The 25,743-nt window shown below is 37.6% G+C and overlaps 2 protein-coding genes across 3 annotated transcripts in view; one reads left to right on the top strand and one right to left on the bottom strand.

Annotated features, from left to right (window-relative positions):
* Positions 1-1,568, bottom strand: part of HSPA14 (heat shock protein family A (Hsp70) member 14) — a 30,421-nt gene extending 28,853 nt beyond the window's left edge. Inside the window, exons 1-2 of one of the 2 annotated variants that reach the window (XM_081300169.1) lie at positions 1,396-1,568; positions 49-129 (exon numbers count right to left, since the gene is read on the bottom strand). In XM_081300169.1, coding sequence (XP_081156295.1) covers positions 49-129; positions 1,396-1,452 — 138 coding nt within the window. In that variant the 5' untranslated portion in view covers positions 1,453-1,568. The remainder of the gene's footprint in view (positions 1-48; positions 130-1,395) is intronic. The other variant, XM_081300170.1, reaches the window with a different exon arrangement.
* A 254-nt stretch (positions 1,569-1,822) lies between these two features.
* On the top strand, positions 1,823-25,239 carry CDNF (cerebral dopamine neurotrophic factor). The gene is made up of 4 exons (XM_081297596.1): positions 1,823-2,017; positions 14,511-14,638; positions 15,778-15,919; positions 19,281-25,239. The coding sequence occupies exons 1-4, from the start codon at positions 1,903-1,905 to the stop codon at positions 19,457-19,459; spliced, it is 564 nt and encodes a 187-aa protein (XP_081153722.1). The 5' UTR covers positions 1,823-1,902; the 3' UTR covers positions 19,460-25,239.
* The last annotated feature ends 504 nt before the right edge of the window (positions 25,240-25,743 follow it).

Below are 25,743 nucleotides of genomic sequence, written 5' to 3'. Positions count from 1 at the left end.
TAATGCATGTAATTTTTCTTCTAAATACTAAAATGAGGAGAAATGTACCTCTTCATTTTCTGAGTAAGCAACAACAGCTGGAGTAACTCTATCGCCTGCATCATTTGCAACCACACCAGCCCGGCCATCCTAGAGAAAAACACAACAGTATTAGTTCTTTTAATACCTGGCACTAGTAGGGAGGCAGGAGGAAGGAGATTTTAAAATGAATGTGGGCCATCTAGATGGAAAGAAAGTTACTATTATCAATATTTAAAAATGGTAGACTTAATTACCACTATTAATTCCCTAGGTTTTATGGATGGCTAACATTCCATGAACAACTGCCTCAGTTTTTCAGTCTGCTCTGCAAAGTCAACTATTGGATCAAACATAATAACAACCTTTCTATACAAGATAATAACAAGCATCTATTACATCAGGCTATCTCCTACAAATACATCTTTCTTTCCTTTTCCACAAATGAAGTAGCACTAATCCCTGTGGACTTTCCTTAACAAAACATCTGACATTTAAATGCGGGGCTAGGAACAAGGGAGTTCGTTATTATTTTCCCTCTATCTTGTTATTGTTGAGAGAAAGGCCACAACTTCTTGTTGAACTCTCAGAAAGACCACGTCCGAGGAGCACTTCCCATCTATTTGCTCCACAGCCAGGCGCGCTGGGTTTAGCTTCTAGATCTTCGCACCCCGCCCCTCTGGATCCCAGACACAAGGTCAAACTCCGCAAGTCCTGTGGCCCTGACGCCAACGGGACTGCCCACCTCTAGGAATCCTGAGACCGTGACGTCACCGAGAACCCTCTGAGCATCTGCAGCCCTGATATCACTAAGACCCCTCCGGAATCCTGTGGCCAGGACCTCACGGGGATCTCTCCAGGCATCCTGCGGTGCTGATATAATCCAAACATCTTTGCAGCCAAAACGTACTCCCTGCCTCGGGGATTCCTCTGGGTATTCTGAAGCACTGAGATCTCCCGAAACCCTCTAGGCATCCTCTGACCACATGCCCGAGACCTCTCCAAGCAACCCTTACAGCTACGAAATCTCCAGGCCTCCTCCGGGCACCGTGTGGCCCTGACATCCTTGGAACCCCTCTGGGCATCCTGCGGCCCTGAAGTACCCGGAACCCTGCTGGCATCCCTTAGCTCCGACGTCCCCAGGATCCCTTTGGGCATCCTCGAAACCTGAGCATCTGCGTAGCCAGAAGCCTCAACCAGGGCGCAGCGGGCTTGCCAAATAAGCCGCGGGATACGAGGCCGGGCCTCCTCGGCCCTTCGCCTCCACGCGACGTTTGTAGGCCGACAACACACGGCATCTTTAACCTGTATATAACACGGTGCCGAGAACGGGGTACCTGACATGAAATCCATAGCCCAACTTCCTCAGCATCTCACCTTATAGACGGCCACACAGGCTGATGTGCAGCCCAGGTGGACTCCGATGGCCGCCATGAGGCGGCAAGGACAGCGGCGGCAGTAACCAAGGGACCCCCAGAGGCAACAGCTATCCGCCACCGAACAGCCCCATCAGGCACCGCGGAGACTTCACGTTCCCGCCCGCCCACTGCGTCCGGTCTGACGAGCCACCCTCCCGCCTTGCCACCAATCAGTGTGAAGGTCCCGCCTTCCTTTCCGAAAAGTCTGCGAATGGCTTTAGTGCTTCTCTCCGCTCTCCCCTGGAGCGGCACAGCGCGTGCGATAGTGCGCACGCGTAAACTGGTGAGGGACAGGAAGAGGGTCCTTAGCTCCTCCCCCTTTCTTGTGCCTTTCATAAGAGCCAATAGAAACTCTCTATCGAGTTGCGTCATATGTCCTAGCAACTCTGGGCAGATTCTTTCCAATCTCTTCCGTAGGTCCTGTAGAAACCTTCAGCAACGCGCGAGTGGTAGAGGCGATTAGAGCATGCGGTGCGCTAGCCCCGCTGCCGTGATGGCATTTTGTGCTGGGCTTTGGGTCTCGAATCCGGTGCCGGCCCAGGGCCAGGAGGCTTGGGGACGGCCGGAGACTGACTGTGAAGGTGAGCAGTGTGTAACCTGCTTGCATGGCGGCGGCACCGCGCTGCAGCTCAGCTGTTGTCGGCTTTGGCTTCCTCAGGCCCCGAATGTAAATAACATTTCACCCAGTAAATACAGGCCCTGTTCTTAATTTCAGAACTCCTTAGCCAAACTGTAGGCAAAAGCTTGAGCCAAGCTCAGTGACACCTTGAGGCCACGTTCTGATTTTGCTGAGAATACTAAATAGCCGCAGAAAAACTGGTGGGTTGGGATTTGGATTAGGTTTTATGCAAACGCTGCTAGATTCTGATGACCCTGGCACCAGACCGATTCTCTTGCTTCTACCCGACATGCTTCTCCCTGCAACAGAAAACGTCTTTCAAGTTCAAACTAGTTTGTGACTCCCAAAAGAAAAATAAAACATGATATGAGTTGGAGTGCTGTAACTCAGAGGACACAGCTAACATTATCTAGAACTTATAATATAAGTAAATGTTACTTTACAAAGGCATGCACAAAGGAGTGTATTAACTTCTTGAGAAAGAGAAGATACACAGCAACAGCGAAGTGCTAAGCAACTCAGTGAGACCCTGTCTCCAAATAAAATTCAAAATAGGGCTGGGGATGTGGCTCAGTGGTTTAGAGCCCCTGAATTAAATTCCTGGTACCCCCCACCCTCTCACCCCCACTCCCACCAAAAAAAAAAAAAAAAGAAGAAGAAGATAAAAAAGAACGACTCCTTTTTTTGTTCTGTTTCTTAGTTATGGACTTGCAGCCCAAACACCTGGATCTATTCCCACCAAACTCTCTGTCTTTGAAGCTATCATACCTGGTTTTTGAAAAATCAGCATACTCCACGTTAGAGGACTGTTAATAAGAACAAAGACAATTAGCTATGCTAACCCCTTCCTCATGGTTAACTGTAGTACTTACCTCCAGGATTCATTGAGATTATTAGTTTAAATGTATGTCTTCTAAGCTTGAGACTATTCACTGAACAGTAGGTTCACAATATATATTGCATAGATGGATGAGTATAGTCTATATTATAAGTAAATTAAATCTTAATATCTTAAAATTTGAAGTCTAGCTTTCTACCAGCAATAATTAAACTTTTCTCCAGAAATTTACATATCTACATGATGATATCTTAAAAACTTGGTTCTAAAGATATTCGTTTCACTGAGTTATAATTTTGCTTAAAGACAGAATTGTGTCCTTCCTATTAATTTAAAGCAACATTTGTTAGGCATGCACAATTGATTTGATAAATCATAATAATTTTCTGGAGCTTGTACTTAGAAACATTTCAGAAGAGACAGAGCATTTGAAGTAATTAAACATAAAGTTTAGGCCATCACTCCTAAATTTATCATAGCTTGTCATGATTATTAACTTGTATCTTCAGCTAATCAATGTGTATATTTCATTTCTTAGATAAAGAGGTTTTATAATTACAGAGGAAGGAAATATTTTGAAATGATTTAGATTCTAAATCATTATTATTGCTTATAAGCCTCTTATTAGCCACTTAATTTCCCTTCAGTGTATAAGATTAAAGTGCTATATCATAGTATGTTTAATAGAGCAAACATAAAACCATCATGGACCTATTGATGGATTTCTCTTATGTGAACTTAAAAGAAATTTTACAGGATTTACAATCCTGTAAAAAACTTAAATTAATTTGCTACATTTTAAAATTGATAGATTTTTATATAAAGTAATTTCAGGTTTCTGACTTTTCTTGAAAAACCAGATGACCTACCTGGGCATGGTGGCACACACTTGTGATCTTAGCTGCTCAGAAGGTTGAGGCAGGAGGAGTTCAAAGCCAGCCTCAGCAAAAGTGAGGTGCTAAGCAACTCTAAATAAAATACAAACTAGGGCTGAGGATGTGGCTCAGTGGACAAGTGCCCCTGAGTTCAATCCCCAGTACCCCCTGCAAAAAACCAGATGACCTGGCAAGATTGTCCCAAATGGCAATGTATTAAGAACTGACTAAGGCTGTTCTTTTTAGGAAGGACGTGTGTTCTACAGATTTTTGAAGGTTTTTTCCCCTGAATTCTTTTTCTTGCTTTCATTTTTCTTACCTGGTCCCTGTAGATATTTAAGTTTGTTATCTTACATTTAGGTAATGTGAGGCTTATTGGAAAACATAATGTTTCCAGATCTCTTTTGAAAGATGGTTACTATAGGAATATTTTTTAAACTTATTTTGAAATAATTATAGATTCACTTATGGGATTACTTTTAATAAACAAACAAATAAAAGAATGTGATTGTTTGAGGCTATTTTAGCAATACGCCATGAACTTTTAAGTTACTGACCTGCTAGGTGATCATGGTGAGGATATTCTACTTAAGCCCAAGGAGTAAACTTGGACTTCTCTGTGCCTTGTGACACCATGGACTTCTTCCCCATTCAGAAACTCTTCACAGTCTAGATTCTGCTTTTTCCCTCATCTTTACTTCTTATCTTTGTGCCTACTTGTTCAAAGTATCTTTCTAGGTGCTTAATCCTCTAGAAATGGCTTAAAATTAAAATTGTCAAGAGTTCTGCTCTCTGCCCTTCTCTCTTCTCAGTCTACACACTCTTCAGTGTAATCAAAAATCACAAAAGAAAGAAATATTTTGTTACAAGATCTAGATTCAAGATCTAGTTCTGGCTCTATTACTACTTATTAGTCTTATTAGCCACTTAATTTCTCTTCAGTGTATATGATTAAAATGCAAAAGCACATGTTTGTGAACCACCTTGGACATAAAGTACACAGTTGTTGTTGTTGTTGTTTTTATTTGATTGGCTACATTTTAAAACTGGAAGATTTTACATTTAAAAAGTTCAGATTTCTGGCTTTCCTTGAGAAACCAGATGACCAGCTAAGTCTGACCTTTCAGTCTGATAAAGTGCGAATCTCCCTCTCCAATCCACATTTTTTCCTAGAATTCCAGACCTTGCAGTCAGTGGACTACTGAACAACTGCATACCTCAAAAGCAACACAGTCAAAGCTAAGGTGGTCATCTTGCCACCTTCTCACTCCCCCATCCCTGTTTTGCTTACAGTGTTAGCATGAGTCATGTACCTGACTAAGTAGTCTGAATTCTAGACTTCTCTTTTTCCCTTGTCCCTTGCAGCCCACCAGTCATTTTGTCCATGGGCTTGACCTCTTTTTTTTTTTTTTTAAGAGAGAGAGAGAGAGAGAATTTTAATATTTATTTTTTAGTTTTTCGGTGGACACAACATCTTTGTTTGTATATGGTGCTGAGGATTGAACCCAGGCCCCACGCGTGCCAGGTGAGCGCCCTACTACTTGAGCCACATCCCCAGCCCTGGGCTTGACCTCTTGATGGATGGTTCCATTCTCCTCCCTGGGTTCCAAAACAATCCCATCTGCTTTCCACCACTTTTCTTCCTCCTGTCTAGTCCCCTGGCAGTGTCATCATGTTCCTACTTGTTTAATGTCTTTTACTGGTTTCCCAGTTTCCACCAGGCATCTCCTTCTTTGTTTTCCCATAATATCTAGTACCCTGCTCATGTGGTTCACTAATTGGGTTTCCTCCAAGTAACTGTGCTCTCTTAAAAAGTCAGTACTTGCCTCTCACCAGATCGTTTCCATCAGCTACTGTGGTGCATGGATAGGGCCCACACTCAATTTGTTAATCAAATGTACATATACGTGCTGTGACAAACTTTGGTTCATTAAATGAAAAAAAAAAGAGTACATGTATAATGGCATAATTTGGCGTGAACATAGTTTATATATAGAGATCGAAAAATTGTGCTGTATAAGTGAAATAAGGATTGTAATGCATTCCACTGTTGTTGTGTATTAAAAAAAAAAGCACATGTTAGAATTCCTGGCTAACAAATTTACTACACTTACTGCATTGCCAGTCATATAAAAGTATAGCATATACAATTATGTACAGTACATAATACTTGATGATAATAACACTGACCCTTTGTGTTTTCATCCTGACTCACTACTTGGTCTTTTCAGTCTTTCTGGTGCTTTCCCATCTTTTCAATCTCTCTCTCTCTCTCTTTTTTTTTTTGGGGGGGGTGTATTAGGAATCGAACCCAGGGGCACTTTACCATGTGCTGAATCCTGGTTCTTTTTATTTTATTTTTTTAATTTTGAGACTGGATCTCACAAAGTTGCTGAAGCTGGCCTCAAATTTGCAATCCTCCTGCCTCCGCCTCCCAAGTTGCTTCCTATTTTCTAAATATTGGAGTTTCATAAGAATGAGACCTAGGACTATGTCTCTTGTCCATTTTCCCTTACTCTCTGGTCTCAAGAATATTGTTTGAATGTTGGTAAAATAAATTTATGTATCATCCTAAACTTTAACCCTGATCTCCAGATTTATAGTCATGTGCCACATCAGAATGTTTGAGTCAGCAACAAACTGCATATATGAGGATGGTTCCATAAAATTATAATGGAACTGGGAAATTCCTAGGTCCAGTGACATCATAGTACCTGGCGTTACTCACAAGTCTGTGGTGATTCAGGGGTAAACAAACTTACTACACTGCCAGTCATATAAAAGTATAGCACATACAAATATGTTCAGTACATAATACTTGATGATAATAAATGACTATGTTGCTGGTTTATGTATTTATTATATTTTACTTTTTATCATTATTTTAGAGAGTACTTTTTCTACTTATGAAACAGCCTCAGGCAGGTCTTTTAGGAGAGATTCCAGAAGTCACTGTTATCGAAGGAGGTGGCAGCTTCATCTGTGTCATGGCCCCTGAAAACCTTCTTGTAGGAAAAGAAGTGAAGGTAGAAGTCAATGATATTGATGATCCTGAGCCTGTGTAGACCTAGGCTGATGTGTATGCATCTTAGTTTTTAACAAAACAATTTTAAAAAGTAAAAAGAAAATTAACCAAATTAAAGCTTGTAGAATAAGGGATTTAAAGAAAGTGTTTTTGTACAACTGTGCAATATGTATGTGTTTTACACTTAAGTGTTATTACAAAGAGTAAAATAGTTTGTAAAAAATCATAGTGAGCTAAGGTTATTTTATTATTGAAGAAAGGAAATTTAATATAGCCTAAATGAATGGTGTTTACAAAGCCGACAGAAGGGTACAGTGATGTTCTAGGATGTCATTCACTCACCATTTACTCACTGACTCAAACAACTTCCAGTCCCGCAAACTTCTATGCAGGTGAACCATTTTTCCCCAAAAATCTTTATATATATATATATATATGACACAATACCTTTATTTTGTTTATTTATTTTTATGTGGTGCTGAGGATTGAACCCAGGGCCTTACACGTGTTAGGCGAGTGCTCTACCACTGAGCCACAACCCAGCCCCAAATCTTTTGGTTTTAAATATGTTTTTAGTTGTAGATATACACCATATCTTTGTTTATTCATTTATTTTTATGTGGTTCTGCGGATTAAACACAGTGCCTCATATGTGTGAGGCAAGCACTCAACCACTGAGCTACAGCCCCACCCCCCAAATCTTTTATACCATAGTTTTACTTTACCTTCTCTTTGCTTAAATATCTTCACACAAATACTCATATTTGTGTTGGGCTTTCTTAAAGTATTTAGTACCATAACAGACCCTACTGACTTATAGCCTAGGCTATAACCAAATAGCTAGAGCGACTTCCAATCCTGCAAACTATCAGGGTTTGGGTAAATATCCCCTGTGATGTTCCCACAACAATGAAACTACTAAAGAACTAATTTCTCAGAATATATTCCTATCATTAAGTGATGCATGACTGTATATCCAATTGCTTTCTCACTGTTTGCAACTGTTTGCAGTTGGATGTTGTATTAGGGTTCTCCAGAGAAACAGGACCAATAGAAAATATGTATATGTAGGTAGAGCACTCCTCAACTTACAATGGGGTTACATACCAATAATCCCATTATGAGTTAATACTGTCATTAACTCAAAAATGCATTCAATACACCTTACCCAACAAACATAGTTGAGCAACGCAGCACACTGTGGAGTACTAGGGGTTTACCTTCATGATCCTGTGCTTACTAGATCTGTGATTGACTTTTCCCAGCATCAGGCTCTCACTGAAGTCTCCTATAGGGAAGAAGGGCGGCACAAGTGATAGCCAGCTGAGTCAAGAAACAGAAGCAGTATACTTGAGAAGTTTTTAGATATTGTAATTATCAGCTATGGAATATAAGATTTTTTATGTTTAAAGAAATAAAGAGATTGAAATAACAATAAAGGACAGGAGGTGCTAAAAACATCCAATAATTTTGGAGGAAAACAAAATAGACCTCTATAAATGAAATTGATATGATTTAACACCAGATTTATTACAGGTGAGAGAATTAGTGAATTAAGAGATCTAAATAAATTATAAAGGCTGAATCACTGAAAGGTGAAAAGATAAAAATAGGAAATAGAGATAAAAGTACAATAAAACAGAAAATTTCTAACATGTTGCTTTTTAGAAGACACAATAGAGGAGATGGAAGCTGAATATATTCAAACAGTATAAATAAAATAATTCCACATCTAATCACATCAAAAGGAAATTGTACAACACAAAAGAAAAGAAAAATCTTTAAAACAGGAAAAAGACTGATTATCTTCAAAGTGGTTCTACCTCCAAGTGTGTGGGACTCACTCTGTCCAGAAAGATTCTTGACTTAAGCTGCTGAGAACAATTTTGGAATGCATAGAAAGCAAATCACAAGCAAAAAATTTTTAGACAGCAAAGAAAAAATATACACTCCCTAAAGGCAGGGTGTGGTTTTTCACTCACCTCTCAAGAGAAGAAGAGACAAGCAATGCAACCAGGGTTGAACTTTCTGAATATATATAGGATTTTCCTGGGAAGAAAAATGTAGATTTCTAAGAAAGTTTTCATAAAAAACAAACATTTGATATTTGGGGTTCACAATGTTTCTTCTTTGTTAAGCATTCCATCCTTAAATAAGATATGGGTACATTGTGTAGAATTTTGAATCTGGTGACATTTAAATTGATTATGCTTTTGTTCTAGTTGATTTGATACAAGCATACACTGGAGGTTTTATTCATCTAACTAATCAGACCAGCATAGGTGATCATGCTTATAGAGCCAAATCTCCACCTAGAAAGGGTCTCTTCTCTCTCCTTGAGAGCCAACCTATCTCAAAAACGGATGGCTAGTAGACTGACACATGAGTTTTTTGTAATTTTTTCTTCGGTCTCTCTCTCTCCCTCCCTCCCCCCTCCCCCCCCCCCCCTCTCTCTCTCTCTCTCTCTCTCTCTCTCTCTCTCTCTTCCTTTTTGTTGCTGGGGAGCATCAAAGGCCTTGCACATATTAGGCAAACACTCTACCACTGAGCTACGTTCAATAACGGAAAGTAAGAATCACAGAATTATAATGTAGTAGAGCTAGTTTTGAAGTTCAGGTACTGAATCATTAACATATTGCATTCTGAGTGCAATATCAGGCTCATTTATTTAGGAAAGCATTACAAATAAAATTGGAACAAAGAAGCAGTATCCAAACCATTCAAGTTCTGAATGTTCTTGAAAACCTTAACTCATTATAATGTGTATCCTATTTTAAGATCAAGTATGAATTTTCCACTTGTGGCACTCAAAAAGGTTCAGATTTGGGGTATTTCAGATTGTGAAATGCTTTGGACTTGGAGCATTTCAGATTTGGGGTTTTCAAATTAAGGTACCCAGCCAATATTAAAATTTGGCAAACCATTAGACTTTTCACTTATTTTTGCAAGGTTTAATTACAAAATATTTTATTAAAAGGCCATGTTAAACCACAACCTGAGTTTACACCTTATGAGTTCAAGGTATGATTTTAGTAATAATAAGTTTCTTTTCAAAGATTCACTAGGTTGAGCAGGAGAGAGAGAGAGAGAGAACGAGAGAGACAGAGAGAAAAACACAGCCACATCAATGTTTATAGCAGCTCAATTTACAATAGCTAAACTGTGGAACCATCCTACATGTCCTTCAATAGGTGAATGGAAAAGAAACTGTGGTATATATACACAATGGAATATTACTCAGCATTAAAAGAGAATAATATTATGGCATTTGCAGATAATGGATGGAGCTGGAAAATATCATGCTAAGCAAAGTAAGCCAATCTCAAAAAACAAAGGCCAAATGTTCTCTCTGATAAGTGGACGCTGATCCATTACAGGGAGCGGGGAGGCATGGGAAAAATGGAGGAACTTTGATTGAGTAAAGGGGAGGGAAGGTGGGGAAGGTGCATGGGGGCAGGACAGATGGTGGAATGAGATGGACATCATTACCCTAGGTACATGTATGACTGCACATATGGTGTGACGCTACATCCTATACAACTAGAGAAATGAAAAATTGTGCTACAATTGTGTACAATGAATCAAAATGCATTCTGTTGCCATATATACCTAATTAGAATAAATTAATTCATTAATTTAAAAAATAAAAAAATTAAATAGATGGATAAATAAATAAAATAAAATAAAAATAAGGGAGGTAGGGAGGGAAAATAAGAATAGAAAAACTTTAAAGAACATGGACTTCATTCACTTACTTCAAGTCATTTGGTTTGGCTTCGAGGTTTTGTGGCACTTACAGCTGACATTTTCCTCTAAGACATCATGCCAAGAAGCAGAAAGGTAGTTTGAGAGACAAACAGAATTCTCGAACAAGGATTAAGGAGGGCTGGTTCCATTTGCCTCAGAGGCTCAAGTCCCTGATACTAAATGATGCAGTATTCACATAGAACACCCTCCTGTGTACTCTAATCATCTGTAGATTATTTATGATACATAACACAATGTGCATGCTATGTAAACCATGGATGTACTGTATTATTTAGAGAATAATGATAACAGTCTTTATGTGTTTGGTACAGACCCAACTACTGTAAGCTTATCTATATTTTTAATCTTTCATTGTTTGAATCCATGGAGGTACAACCCACAGATACTGATGGGAATAGGAAAGACAGTAGAATGAATTGGACATAACTTTCCCGTGTTCATATATGAATACATCACCAGGGCAACTCCACATCATGTTCAATCACAAGAATGGGATCCTAATTCAAATAAGTTATCCTCCATGTATGTATAATATGCCAAAATACACTCTACTATTATGTATATCTAAGAATAACAAAATTTTTAAAGTTTTTTAACAAAAGAATGTTCCCATACAAGTCAGATTCTCAATATATCCTTTTATCCCAGAAATTTGGCTCAGGACAAACAGATCCTTGTTTTAAAATAAAATACAGTTCATGTCCCTGGAAATATGACCCAGGGTCTGGATAGCACCTGGCATGCAGCGGGAGCTCAGATCTTTTGGAATGAATACTGGTATGGTTTGAATATGGTTTTTTTTTTAATTGGTTGTTCACAACATTACAAAGCTCTTGACATATCATATTTCATACATTAGATTGAAGTGGGTTATGAACCCCCAATTTTACCCCAAATGCAGATTGCAGAATCACGTCGGTTACACATCCACAATTTTACATAATGCCCTATTAGTAATTGTTGTATTCTGCTACCTTTCCTATCCTCTACTATCCCCCCTCCCCTCCCATCTTCTCTCTCTACCCCATCTACTGTAATTCATTTCTCTCCTTGTTTATTTTCCCATTCCCCTCACAACCTCTTATATGTAATTTTGTATAGCAATGAGGGTCTCCCTTCATTTCCATGCAATTTCCCTTTTCTCTCCCTTTCCCTCCCATCTCATGTCTCTGTTTAATGTTAATCTTTTCTTCCTGCTCTTCCTCCCTGCTCTGTTCATAGTTGCTCTCATTATATCAAAGAAGACATTTGGTATTTATTTTTTAGGGATTGGCTAGCTTCACTAAGCATAATCTGCTCTAGTGCCATCCATTTCCCTGCAAATTCTATGATTTTGTCATTTTTTATTGCTGCATAGTACTCCATTGTGTATAGATGCCACATTTTTTTATCCATTCATCTATTGAAGGGCATCTGGGTTGGTTCCACAGTCTAGCTATTGTGAATTGTGCTGCTATGAACATCGATGTGGCAGTATCCCTGTAGCATGCTCTTTTAAGGTCTTCAGGGAATAGTCCGAGAAGGGCAATAGCAGGGTCAAATGGTGGTTCCATTCCCAGCTTTCCCAGGAATCTCCAAACTGCTTTCCAAATTGGCCACACCAATAAGAAAGACTCCATCTTTATTATTTATCTATTTATTGGTAGTGGGGATTTAACCACTGAGCTACATCCCCATCCCTTTTTTTATTTTATTCAGAGACAGGGTCTTACTGAGTTGCTTAGGGCCTTGCTAAATTGCCAACTTGCAATCCTCTTGCCTCAGGCTTTCTAGTCACTGGGATTACAGGCACGTGCCACTGTCTCTGGTTCTTCACTTACTTTTATTGTGTTGTTGTTTTGACCCATTTTGTAGCCTTATACTTAAAAAAAACAAACAAACTCGTTTTTATTGTGGTGAAATATAAAATTCACTGCCTTATTTTTAAATCCCCAGTTTAGTGGTATTAAGTACTTTCATACAGTTGGGCAAACATCATTACCATCCAGCACCAGAACTCTTTTCATTTGTAAAAATTGAAATTCTGCACCCTCATTCCCACCCCTGGCAGCCACCATTCTATTTCCTGTTTCCTTTCATTTGACTTCTCTAGGTGTCTAAGAGAAGTGGAATCCTATGAATTTTGTCTTTCTGTGACTGGCTCATTTGTACTGCATTTAGTTGAATTTTAAAAGTTCCGACCTGAAAAACCCTGTTCTATAACTGCAAGTTTAGCATATTTACACTTATTGTAATTAATGATACTTTTGGATTTATTTCTTTAATTTTGTGAGTTTTTAAAAATGTATTGTGCTTTTTCTTTGCTTCTGTTTTGCTCTTTCCTCTAATAAACTGTCAAAGTTTAAAAAAATTTTAAAAATCCTTTCTTCTAATTCTACTGCATTAGAAGTTATATATATATATATATATATATATATTTCTTTTTTTTGTTATTACCCTTACACTTTTATCATACTCTGTTGGCTAAAAATCAATATGATTTGGTAATATTTCTCTATCCTCCTAGATAATAAAACTCCTTAGGAAGTTTAAATTGAATTCTTCATTTCTCATCTTATGTTTTATGATTATACTGTATTTGGTTTTGCTTTATGTTTTCACTATTATAGGTTCATTATTTTTGTTTTATATACTTAATCCTTATTTACATCTTCACACATTTGCCATTTTCTCTTCTCATCATTACGAGACTACACTACAACTTGATCTTCCTTGTTGGATTCTATCTCCTTCTTCCTGAAGTTCATCCTTTACTAGCTCTCCCCTCAGCACTTGAACTCAATACTGTTTAAGTGAATAAATGAATTTAATCAAACAGGTTTTTTTTTAAACAAAATTAAACTACTTGGGGTGTCTAGTGTGTAATTTTAGAATGATAGATTCTGCCTTGTTTATTAGGTAGATATTGGTCTCAGTACAGGGATTCAAGAAGAATAAATAAAATACAAAATAGGGCTGGGGATGTGGCTTAGTGGCTGAGTGACCCTGAGTTCAATTCCTGGTACTCCCCTTGCCAAAGAAAGAAAAAGAGAGAGAGAGAGAGAACTAAAGCCCTCCATTTTTCCTTAATTTGTTCCCCTAGAACTCTCTTTCTAATATCAGGACCACCATTTACCAGGATAAGCTTCTGGCTTCTGTTTCATTCCTGGCTTGCTTGGCCCAGATGTCTGCTCACTTGGGAAAGCAACTTCCTCCCACAATGGGGTAACCTGATGAGTAAGCAAGTATACCCTGAGTCAGACTGCCTGGGATCTAATGCCCTCTCTTCCCTTACTGAGCAAGTTAGGTAACCTCTGTTGGACTCAGTTTCTTTTATCTGTAAAAAGAGGATAATAACATATCTACATCATAACTTTGTTGTGACGCTTGAATGAGTTAAAATGCAATGCTTAGAATAGGGCCTGCACCTACTAGCACCTGCCAGAACCTGCCAGCACCTGCCAGACGTTAACTGTGTTGGTTGTTAATGTCAGCTCCCCTCCTGAACTCTATCTCTTCCACTGGCTGTGGACAACTGAGACTGAATATGACTGTTCAATTGGGTTTTGACTTTAGCCCCATGATGGTGGAATATACAAATTTATGCAGACTACCAAGGGGCTTCATTCAGTAGCCTTCAGAGGATTTTCTCTGCACTTAAAACTAAACTGTCAGAAGATCATATTCTATGGAAAGCTGTTTTCTTTTAGGGTTAGTCAAAATTTATTAAAAAATGTTCTCATTTTAGGTGGAACTTGATTTCAAAGATTGATTGATAAATTAATTCACTCAGCTCATGTGTCCACTGTAATTAAACTTTATAATAGGCCCCAAATCATTCTTAGAACTTGAACCCATAGTCACAAGGCAGTGAACCATACCTATTTTTTATTTGTTGAATGGGTCATGTATTTACTGGGAGTGGTTGTGGTAAGTCATGCATACAAACATATTTCTTCATTCCTTCTAGTGTGTCAAGAATTCTTGAACCGATTCTACAACTACTTGACAGCCAAAGGAGTTCATTTTTCACTGGACACTATAGAAAAGGAATTGATCAGCTTTTGCTTGGATACCAAAGGAAAAGAAAACCGCCTGGTATATTAAATTTTCACCTTTTATTTTTCCCATGTGCTTAAAGAAAGCTGTGACTAATTTTATTGCTCACTTGGACTTGATGTTCTACTTGAAGCACATTTCTTGTGGACAGCAAGAGGAAATCAGTCTTCTAAAGAAATGATCTATGTATTTTCATCCAGAACATATTATTTCATTTGGCTTTCTGAGTAAACAATGGGTAAACAATTATATATTTTCTTAAATGAAAAATTGTAAGAATGAATTCCTAATAAGAACTTACTGTCCTGAGTTAAGAGTGGGTGGACTTTCCATTTCTTACAAGACAACTACTCAAACCTATCAAAACATTTTATACTATTATCAATACATAACTAATGAAGTGTTTATAATTTTCTTGTTATGACATTTAGATGGTGTTTCCTGGGCTTACACATATAGCTTAGTTCAATATAGTGTTCTACATAACTAAGGACAATTTTATACCAATTCATTCTTCCCTAAAATTTTCATGTTGAATTTGTCAGTTTAATCTGCATTTTTGACCACTTAACTCCAATACATCATAAAATTTTTGTCAATTATTTGTGCCAGTAAGTTTTATATTTTTATATGTAAATTTTTCTTTTTCCTTTTTTTCCCTCTGCAATACTAGGGATTGAACCCAGGGCCTTGTGTATGCTAGGCCTCTGAGCTACATTCTTAGCTCTACACATAAAATTCTTAAGTCAGGTAGCTTGAAAGGAAGTATTGCATGATGGAAAAGGTCATGGGCTTGACAGTCAGGGTGCTGAATTTTATAATTCTGACTCTTCTACTTGCTGGCTGTGCAGCTTTAGATTTTTCGGGCAAAATGTGAGGATAATAATAGTTCTTGCTTCACAGGATTATTTTGAAAGGTAAATAAGTTAATGCAGCCCTTGCACAGAGAAAACACTTAGTAAGTGTGAGCTCTTTTCACCAGTCTTTCAACATTGAGCATGTAGTAAGGTGCTTCTAAGTAAGATGATCATGAGAGTGGAGTCACTTGTTTTCTTAGCAGGGGTTAAAATTTAATAGCTGGACTATGAAAACTCGGTTAACCTTTTTCTCCCCTTTCTATACTGGATTACTTGCTTTTTTCATTGCTTGGGATGCTAAATTCTCTTCATTCTCGTCAGTGCTATTATCTAGGAGCCACAAAAGATGCTGCCACCAAAATCCTAAGTGAAGTCACACGCCCCATGAGTGTACATATGCCTGCAATGAAGATATGTCAGAAGCTGAAGAAAATGGACAGCCAGATCTGTGAGCTGAAATATGGTATAACAAGACAAGTGCTTTTTCCATTATGTCTGATTGTATTGCCAAACCTCAAAACACAGGGCCACGTTTTCTAAAAAGTCAGAATTAGAAGCAAAGGAATTCTTCACTCACTGATAGCTTTCTGGGCTGATAAATAGTATCTTGTACCCTCTGAGCTCCTTTGAGGGAAGAGAAATAAATAGTCCTGGCATAATCAGTCTTAGGGTGAAACTGCCAATCCAACGAGCAAAGTTTAAATTCTTAATTTACCAAGGCAACATCAGCCAAGTCTGTCAAAGAAAATTTCAAAATACAGGAGAGTAGCTACTTATGGTGATTTAGCTTATGGTAATGTATTAAGACAAAGTTTGAATCTAGGGTTGAGGTGTGGCTCAGTGCTTTAGCACTTGCCTAGCATGCATAAGACCCTGGGTTTGATCTCCAGTACTGCAAAATCAGTAATTGCACCTATTCAGAGGTGATAAAAGGATTTGATTTCTCCATATGACTCTATCTGTCCTACACTTGTCTGCCATTCTACCAGCTTTAAACTTTAGGAAATAGGTTATTCACATCAAATCAGGTTTGGCATGATGAAATAGCTTATCAGAGGTCCCAAAAATAAACAGCAAGGAAAGGAAGAAGATGCCCTATTTTAAACATTATCCTTGGCCTTATACATTTCACGTAGTTCGATCTATTTGTACACTGGGGATTTGAATCTGGGCCAGCCTTTTGGGTAAATTGAGTAGGTATAATAAAAGGCTGGGGAATTCTTCCCTCAACTGTCCTGAACACCTAAAATTCCACCAATCCCAAGACTCATTTCTTCAGCTTAAGTCATTGTTTTATGTTACTTACCCAGTGTAGAACAATAGACTACCTAAGTAATTAGCATCCAACTCTGAATTATTTGTCTTATTTCCCAGAACAGCTGTGTAATTTGCCTATGCACCAGAGCTATAGCAAACTTGAAATAGGTTTAAGGTTGAAAGATACCACAGATAACTATTTCTCAATTTGCCAAACATAGGCCATAACTTCCAGGGTAGTTATTATGGGTAGGCATCCCTCTTTATTAGCTTCAAAGTAGTGAATCGGAGGCAGGAGTCAGGGAGTCCACATAAACAATATTCACAAAAGGGACAATGTGTGCTGATTCTTTAATTCAACACTTTTTTCCACAAAATACTCTTATTTGCATGGGATCTTATAGGATCCTTAGAAAACAGAAAAAAATAATCAGATATTGAGACGAAATGAATGTTTGCTAATATTTTGGTAACACTGGCCACTAGAGGCCCTTCGGGTGCCATGAACTATTTTTAACTTCAGTATTGACTTTTTCTTTGTAGTTTTAGGATGTCACAAAGATGTTTCCCCTTTTAAAAATTAATGCAAAATGACAAATTCTGGAGAAAAAATATCAAAGAAGCTACTGACACTTGTAGGAAAGTATTTTTCTCCTTCAGCCATTTCTCTTGAATTAATCAACAGTACCAAATTATTCTTCTTGTCAGGAAAGAAGAAACTGAGCAGGTAACTTTGTGCTGTGGAATATTAATAAGTTGGGTTATTTATGACAGTTTCTACTTCAAAGGTATTATGTCAAAGCAGCCACAAACTAACAACCAGTTGAGTGTGGAGTTGGATGTTTTCAAGGAAGGTGTCATTTGGTTTTTGAACTAAAAAAATGTTTGTCTTTGCATATTTTGTTTTTAATAACACAAGGATCACTCTAAGGATTTAAGGATTCTCTGAAGCACAGAGTATAGATGACCATCCAAAAAATTTTTAAAAAATCTTTAAAATCCAATTTTTAAACTAATATTCATTTACTGGCTATTTTGGACAAACTGCTGAATGACTATTGGATTTTTGATGTTTTAAAATGTGATATTCCATTATGCAGGAAGAAAAAGAAAAAAACATTTTTAAAAAAAGAAGTCAGACTGAAAAAGTTGTGGGATGAGTCTAATTACTTAATAAGTAAATGTGAATGTTGTGTCGGGGCAAACACTTGGCAGTAGGGGAGAGGCAGAGGAGACTTCCTTTTGAAAGAGGAAAATTACCCATTTCTGATAGGGAAATGACAATCATGAGTTTATTATAGATGAGCTTAAATTTTTGTTACTTTTGGATATGGCAATAAAGACTAAGTTATTAATGTTTTCTGCAGGTATTCTTTTTAAACAGGGAGATAGTAGTCTTGGTAGAGGAGTTAGATGCTGGTGACAATAGTATTGGCAAGAATTTTAAGAGCCAGGTTGACTGATACCATAGCACTAGCATTAGAGAAGTAGGTATACCACAAAGGACCACAAATGAATGCTGGGATAATTTAGTAATCCTGTTAGGGTGGGGCATTAGGTGAGTTTAAGTAGAGATGCAAAATAATTAAGGATTAGTGAAAATGTTACTAATTTTGTCCCTAGGTTTTGGTTTCTTTAATTTTTATTGAAAACTCTATAGTGCTCATCTGTCTTACTGAAGTCATGTATAAAAAGTGAACTGTGGGCTGGGGTTGTAGCCAAGTTCCAGAGAGCTTGCTTAACACTGTGAGGCACTGGGTTCCATCCTTAGCACCACATAAAAAAATAAACAAATAAAATAAAGGCTTGCTGTCCATCTATAACTAAAAAAAAGTTAAAAAAAGAAAAGTGAACCATAACTGGCTGCTTAGCTTCTTTCATTGGCTACAGCCAAAGCCACCCAAAAGACACTGCCTTTATGGATTTCATCTTTTTACTTTAGGAACAGCAATTAGGATTTAGTGCTATTTGTTTTAGAAATGCTGATCTTGAGAACCTCACAGAACTACATAGGCTTATGTTTTGAGCTGTTATAATCCCTGGGAGAGAAAGAAAATTAGATAAAGCACTATACAGTTCTTTGGGCGCTTTGTACAGTTCTTCCTTGGTATACTCAGGGATTGGTCCAAGGACCCCTTGTGGACACTAAAATCCTCAGATGTTCAATTCTCTTTTATAAAATGGTGTTGTGTTTGCATAGAATCTATTTACATCCTCCTTTTTTACTTACTTACTTACTTTATTTTGTTATTTATTATGGTGCTGAGGATCAAACCCAGGGCCACATGTATGCTAGGATAGTGCTCTGCTACTGTATACATCCCCCCCACTGTATACTTTAAGTCATCTAGATTGTATTAATTATATTATTTTAATATAGAGATGATTTAAAGTATAACAGACCATACAGTGTAATGTGATGTTGTTATATTGTATTATTTAGGGAATAATGCTAGGGAAAACATTGTATGTGGTCAGTACACAGAAGCATTTATCCACCTCCCCCGCATCACCAAACATCTGGGCGGCTCTATATTTTAACTGTGCTTTTCCTTTTTGGCATTTAGAAAAGAACTTGGACTTGGCATCTGTGGACCTTCAGAAAATGAGAGTGGCAGAACTGAAACAGATACTGCACAGCTGGGGTGAGGAGTGCAGGGCCTGTGCAGAGAAAACTGACTATGTGAATCTGATCAAAGAACTAGCACCCAAATACACAGCAGTGCACCCCAAACCTGAACTCTGATGGATACCAATACACCATGAATTGTAATTAGAGAGAAAATGACACTTGAGGACAAGGACATGTTTGTTAAAAATGACTAGGGATGGTACTGCATTGGGTCTCAAGCTTTTTGACCCTAATATTATATATCAGAATTTTGTTACTTAGGCTTATAACTAAAATTACTAATATCATTGGCATCTTACAAATGTACTAGAACCCAAAAGTGCCTTTCACATAATTTTCTTTGAAGAACTATGTAAGTTATCATTGCCTACTTCTAAAATTGGGGGAAATGAACTACCTAAAATTGATGAAGTAAATTGATCATAGGGTGAAAGGAGTGCTCACATATTTCTCTTTGTACAAGATTTTAAAATTAAATACATTATACTAGAACAAAAGAAACAACAGCTAGCTTATCTGACCCACAACTTCAACCTCAAATAATTACTGAACATAATCAAAAGGGTTTATATATGTGTGCGTATGTGTGTGTATATACATATATAAATATATATGTATATATATGTATATATATTTTACATGTTCTATTTTCAACTGCAAATCATGTACATTCTGGCTCTTTGATGTCAGAATGGTAGTGCAGTCTGCTGGAAGTTAGTGTTTCCCATCTGAGGAAAACATACTTAAACCTACTTAAAAAATAGATTAAGACTCTACATAAGAATAGCCAATGTTTTGGCAAGTTGTAATTGTGCTTGAATTGCTAAGTGAACCAAGCTCAAAGTCTTATTCATTGTTTATTATTGCACATCAGATGGACTTTTGATAGAGGATTAAAGCATATTAAGAGCACTTGCAGACAGCAACTTTATGGTTCTTAATGCTGTTTTATAAGCTTTAAATTATAAAGTAGTACTCAGTTCTGTTTTCCCACCACAGAAGGAAAAGAAACCCATGGTAGAAATGGTTGCTTTGCATGGGGGTGGAAGTGGGGGAAGACTCAAGAGCAGGGTTTCTTTGAAACTTTCTGTGGTGACGGGAATGTCCTACATCTAAATTGGGTGATCATGAATGTGATTGTCACACTCATCCAGTAGTACAATTAAGATCTGGGAAGTTTGTATATGTAAAAAAACTGCCTTAACTCTGCGGTTCAGGAGGCTGAGGCATGAGGATTGAGAGTTCAAGCTATCCTCAGCAATGGGGAGGTGCTAAGCAATTCAGTGAGACACCATCTCTAATAAAATCCAAAAAAGGTCTGGGGATGCAGCTCAGTGGTTGAGTGCCCCTGAATTCAATGCTGGTATCCATCCCTCTCCCCAAAAAAACTGCCTTAAGTCAGGTACTGTGTGGCACATCTAAAATCCCAGCAACTTGGGAGGCTGAGACAGAAGATTACAAGTTCAAGACCAGCCTCAACAACTGAGCAAGGCCTTAAGCAATTTAACAAGATCCTGTCTCAAAGTAAAAAATTAAAAGGGCTGGGGATGTAGCTTAGTGGTAAAGTACCTCTGGGTTCAATCTCCAGTACCAAAAAAATTAAAAATTAAAAAACAAAGCTCTAAAATTATTTGAAAATTGCCTAAAATTAATCAATTCAACAAATTCAACAATCAATTGTTTATTTAGAGAATTGCATTTCCTGACTGGGAGTCATTTTGAGAAGTGGAGGAGAAATTTTCCAGATTGAAAAGTATATATTGAAATTATAATGTTACCTTTTTCAAATGCTACAGAGGTAAATGACTTTTTAGCTGAGTGGTCAGAATATAACCAAACTTGTCACAGAATTAGTAGTTCCCTAGGAGACACATTTATTATGTAACTGAAAAATTAAAATAAAAAAGCTTTGGTGTAATGACAGGCCTGAAGTAGTTATTGTTTCTGGATTTCATTAGCTATCTTATCATCATGTGTAATGAACCTACTTTATTTTGAATTATGTCTTTAAAAAGCCCAAAGTTAGGGCTGGGGTTATGGCTTAGCAGTAGAGCGCTTGCCTAGCATGTGTCAGCACCATATTAATTAAATAAAGGTATTGCATCCATCTATAACTAAAAATATATTTTAAAAAAAGTCCAAAGTTAGTTTTTAAAACGTCTTTTTAAGTATTTTTTTTGTCATAGTTGGACACAATCTTTTTTTTTTTAATTTATTTTTATGGGTCTCCCAAGAGCTAGGTGAGCGCTCTACCACTGAGCCATAACCCCAACCCCTTTAAATTTTCTTTATAGACTTTTTATTTGTTTCTTGTTTGTTTTTTGCATTTTGAGCTTATAGTGAAACTTGTCTTGAAAATAATGTTTACTCTCTGACTTCAAAATCGGGTCATATTTCTGTGTCATTTTTTCAGGATATAAATCTAGGTAATAAGAACACTACTCAGCAGGTTATTCCAATCAACAATGGTTAGTCTAGTTTTTAAAGAGAATTTTTATCAGTATTTCTCAAATTGCTTCAATTGCACATTCAGTGACTCTGGGGTGGGACCTGAGCATTTTTAAGAAGCCCCCAAATGTCCTCGTTGCTCTTTCAGGGGCCACACATGAGTGGCAAGGGCCCAAGTCATAATCCTGTGATTGATATAATTTTTCTTTTTGCCAGTCTGAATCAGTTAAATTTTTGATAGAGTTGAATATAACAACAACAACAAAATGTGCAAGAATTTCTTCTTTCATGTTAAGGAAGCACAGAGCTAGCTAGTCCAGTGTAAATCTGGAAGTTCCCCAAAGTTAGCAGGGACTCAGCTCCAGTCATTTTGCTTCACATCCTAGTGGCAGGTGTCATTTTTAATCCACAGTCCAGGTTGGCTGCTGGAATTTCTTATTTCAAAAGGGAGAAGTCTGGAAAGGACTGGCCTCTCACCTGAGCCCCTGTCCCACCTGGGTCCTCATCCCACTTAACTCTGTTTCCATACCTTTGACCAGAATGTAAGCACATGTCAATTTGGTTGTAAGAGAATTTGGGATCATTGCTGTCCAGATAAAACCAGGGTTTTTTCTTTTTCTTTTCTTTTCTTGTTTTTTAACTGAGGAAAGGGGGAAATAGTTTGTGACCACAAACCATCTCTGCCATATAGTGTCAATCTTTCCTTGCTATGAATCTAAGGCTATACTTCCTGATTATAATACCTTAAATAATTCTTCCTCCTCCTTTTTATTTGCATCTTTCATATATATAGACTATGACATTTCTTTCTTTTTTTAGCTCTATAAGAACTAGCTATTTTTTTTGTTGTTCTCATTTAAATCCCTTCTTCTGTCATTGATGTGTATTTTATGCCCTTTTTTATGTGTTTTTACCCCAAATTCATAAGTACAGAAGATTTAGAAATGAGACATTTTGACAAAAGTGACAAAATTCTGGGCTAAATAGGTTCATGTGAACAGTTTTATTCTGGGAAGACATGATTCCTATCTAGTCTAGATTTCAAAAATTCCAAGCAGGAGACTCTTTAATTTGGTCCTTAAATGAACATTGGCGTTCAAATATAACATTTAGAGCACAACTTAAAAGTTCTAGTTCTTCATTTGAACATGGATAATCTGTAATCTTCATTCCACCAAAAAGGTTTAAACTTAGACTAAATAAGCTTGGCCTATCGGATAAGAAGATTTTTAATTAGTAGACCTGAAAAGCACAATGGAACACTTTGTGATCCAAAGGCTCCATCCGTGGGTTTGAACAGCTCTTAATAAGAGTCTTTTCTAAGTAGGTAGCTATGAGCTTTCAGCCTGTGGATTTCATCCCAAAGAAGTAATTATCTGGTGCCCATTTTTTCATAATACACTTGAAATAAAACAATCCCACCCAAAGAGACATCCTCTTGGGCATGCTAATGTACTGAATTCAGAAACTTTTTTCTAGTCCCCCCCCTTTTTTTTTAAAGAGAGAAAGAGAAAGAGAGAGAGAGAGAGAGAGAGAGAGAGAGAGAGAGAGAGAGAGAATTTTTTTTAATATTTATTTTTTAGTTTTCGGTGGACACAACATCTTTATTTTATTTTTATGTGGTGCTGAGGATCGAACCCAGCGCCCCGCGCATGCCAGTCGAGCGTGCTACCGCTTGAGCCACATCTCCAGCCCCAATATGGGGAATCTTAATTTTGTAATACGAATAAAGGATTAAAGCTAGGAATTTAATTGCATCAAGTAATTATTCCTCTAATTATTATTATTATTATTATTATTATTATTTTTGGTATCACAAAACATGGGTCAATATAAAAGGAAATGGATAGCCAGGTGTGGTGGTGCACACCCATCATCCTAGTGACTCAGGGGGGGGGCTTGAGGTAGCATTCTGGAATACCTTCCCATAAATGTGGTCAGGTTTTGTCATCAGAATAATTCAGGTCAGGTCAGGTCAAGTTTTGCATTTCAATGAGTTACAATAAAAGAATTTAAGGTATCAGAGATTTATGGATTTAGAGATGTTAGATGAAAGATTGTAGAAGACATATTGTAATTTTGTGGTGAACCTATTTAGCCCAGAGTTTTTTGTGGTGACTTATTAATTAATGAGAATTTTGGAGTTGAAAAGCATCTGGGGGCCTCTGTAAACTGGGGTATAGGGCTCTAACTTTGTTCTTTTGGTTCCTTGCTTTCTCAGGGAATGGACTAGGGTAAATAGTAAATACTCACAGAGGAAATGCACCCATTGAATTGCCTTCCTTCCTCAAACAGGTGCATCAGCTGTGGTTTTTCTTCAGGTCACCAGAGTCAAGAAACACAAAGGAGCAGCTGCTCCTCCTTCCCGCCTCCCCTACCTTCAAGATGTCACTCTCATTAGATGACAGTTCTCCCTGTTTAGCCTTTGTAACACACTGTCAAACAGCCTCTCTGCAATGTTTACAATGGGCTCAGAAGACATTGTTTACCAGACTCTTGTCCTTTTTCCTTTTGAATTTTTTAAAACCTATTTTGGAAAGGACAGATCAAATGTTGGCTTCTTAGTGACAGAGCAGCTACAAATACATTCTGAGGGATCTTGGGCTTTGCAGTTTCTAACAGGCAGTAAAACTGGCTCACCTGTTAGATATTATCTAGGAATGTGTGTACATCCCAGGAATTTGGGCAGTTCCCTCGATTATGAAAATCCTTCCATAGCTGCTACATATTTCCTTATATATCTTTAGTCCTCTTTAACTGTGAATTAGCAAGTTCCTTGTTTCTCTCATAAAGAACTCAAGTTTTCTCCTTCCCAGATTGAATTTATATGTATATATTTTGCCTTCCTAGAATGACAGAGCTCCTTGACCTTGAGTGGTATGTACTCAAACACCTGGTTTAGATCCTGACTTTGAAAAGGATCTTTCCAATTTGCTTCCTCTGATGCAGTTTGTTGGAGATTTCCCAAAATTTCATCCTATTAGAGGATCTTACTATTATAATAGCCTGAATATACAAAGATAGAAGTGAAAATAATAAGATGGAGAGAGCACTGAATGGAATCTGAATTCTAGGTTTGTTTATAGTCAGTTTGGTCACCTGAGAGTCAATCAATGTTTTTGGTCCTTGGTGTTTCATCTTAAGAATATAGCTATAATTGTCTACCTAATAGGGTTATTGTGAGGATTAAATGAAAAAATATGAGTAAAACACACAATAGAGTGCTAGCCTAGAACAGACACCTCAGTAGATATTAGTTCAATCTGAATGATACTTGGAACCTCTTGATATTTCTTTTCTTTCTCCTTTTTTCCTTTTTTTTTTTGGGGGGGGGTATGTGTGTGGTACTGGGAATTGAATAAAGGCTCAATCTACCACTGAGCTACCTACCCAACGTTTTTGTTTTGTTTTTCTGAGACAGTGTCTTGTAAATTGCTGAAACTGTCCTCAAACTTCCAATCCTCCTGCCTCAGACTACTGAGAAGCTGGGATAACAGTATGTGCCACTATCCCACTTGAATGATTTTATGATTCTCACAGCATTTCACATGAAGGCATGATGAGTACTGGCCCATTTTTTAATACATGAGGAAGTAGGGCAGAGGTGACATTTAACAATTTGCCCACAGAGGCCAGGAAATCTATTCAGGTCAACTGACTTCTGGGTTGCATGGAATTTTTAGACTGAGAAATTCAGGGCTGACTGTTTGGTGATTTGGAAACTAGCACTTTAAGTGATCTTTGGGAAACAGACATAGTCACACTTCATGCCTGTGAGTTCTTAAGGGGATTGCAAGAAATAGTCAAATAAAAATGATGTAAGGTGATTGAAATTCAGTAAGTAGTGAATATAACATGTTCTTGAATGGTAGCTGTAAATGGTGATGGGCTATCTATTTTATTTTTGGTGATTCAATGTTTCAGGAGTATCCTTATCTTCACACCTCTGT

Source organism: Spermophilus citellus (genome assembly GCF_964194105.1).
Source record: "Spermophilus citellus genome assembly, chromosome: 6".
Lineage (NCBI taxonomy): Eukaryota > Metazoa > Chordata > Mammalia > Rodentia > Sciuridae > Spermophilus > Spermophilus citellus.
This window is presented reverse-complemented; position numbering and strand designations above follow the sequence as displayed.

Coding starts and splice junctions, on each gene's coding strand:
- CDNF (XM_081297596.1), top strand. CDS start 1,903: ATGCGGTGCGCTAGCCCCGCTGCCGTGATGGCATTTTGTGCTGGGCTT. Junction 14,639..15,777: donor AAGGAAAAGAAAACCGCCTG/GTATATTAAATT, acceptor CATTCTCGTCAG/TGCTATTATCTAGGAGCCAC. Junction 15,920..19,280: donor GATCTGTGAGCTGAAATATG/GTATAACAAGAC, acceptor TTTGGCATTTAG/AAAAGAACTTGGACTTGGCA.